The following is a 252-nucleotide window of genomic DNA, read 5'->3' as shown; positions in this document are numbered from 1 at the left end:
CCCACCGCCGCTGCCACGGGCTCTTCTTGTCGCCCGCCTCGTCGCTCACTTCCGCCCCCAGCTCGTCCTCCGGGCTGGTGAGCGAGTCGCGCCGCAACTCGCTGGCGCTGCTGCGGGAACTGTCCCCGCGGCTGCGGCCCCGCCCCCGGGGTACCGTGGCCGCCCGGCCCTCGGGCGCCGCCACCTCGTCCAGCAGCGGTGTCAGCGAGTTGTCCTCCGGGGAGCAGAGGCCCGTGCGGCTCTCGCTGCTGC

The 252-nt window shown here is 76.2% G+C and overlaps 1 protein-coding gene across 1 annotated transcript in view; it reads right to left on the bottom strand.

Annotated features, from left to right (window-relative positions):
- FAM171A2 (family with sequence similarity 171 member A2) overlaps positions 1 to 252 on the bottom strand; it is an 8,712-nt gene that overhangs the window by 162 nt on the left and 8,298 nt on the right. Inside the window, exon 12 of the mRNA XM_024760781.1 lies at positions 6 to 248. Within this exon, the coding sequence (XP_024616549.1) occupies positions 6 to 248 (243 nt within the window). The remainder of the gene's footprint in view (positions 1 to 5; positions 249 to 252) is intronic.

The sequence above is a fragment of the Neophocaena asiaeorientalis genome, unplaced genomic scaffold, assembly GCF_003031525.2.
Source record: "Neophocaena asiaeorientalis asiaeorientalis breed wild unplaced genomic scaffold, Neophocaena_asiaeorientalis_V1.1 scaffold30, whole genome shotgun sequence".
Lineage (NCBI taxonomy): Eukaryota > Metazoa > Chordata > Mammalia > Artiodactyla > Phocoenidae > Neophocaena > Neophocaena asiaeorientalis.
Note: the sequence above shows the minus strand (reverse complement) of the source record. Positions and strands in the feature narration are given on the sequence as shown.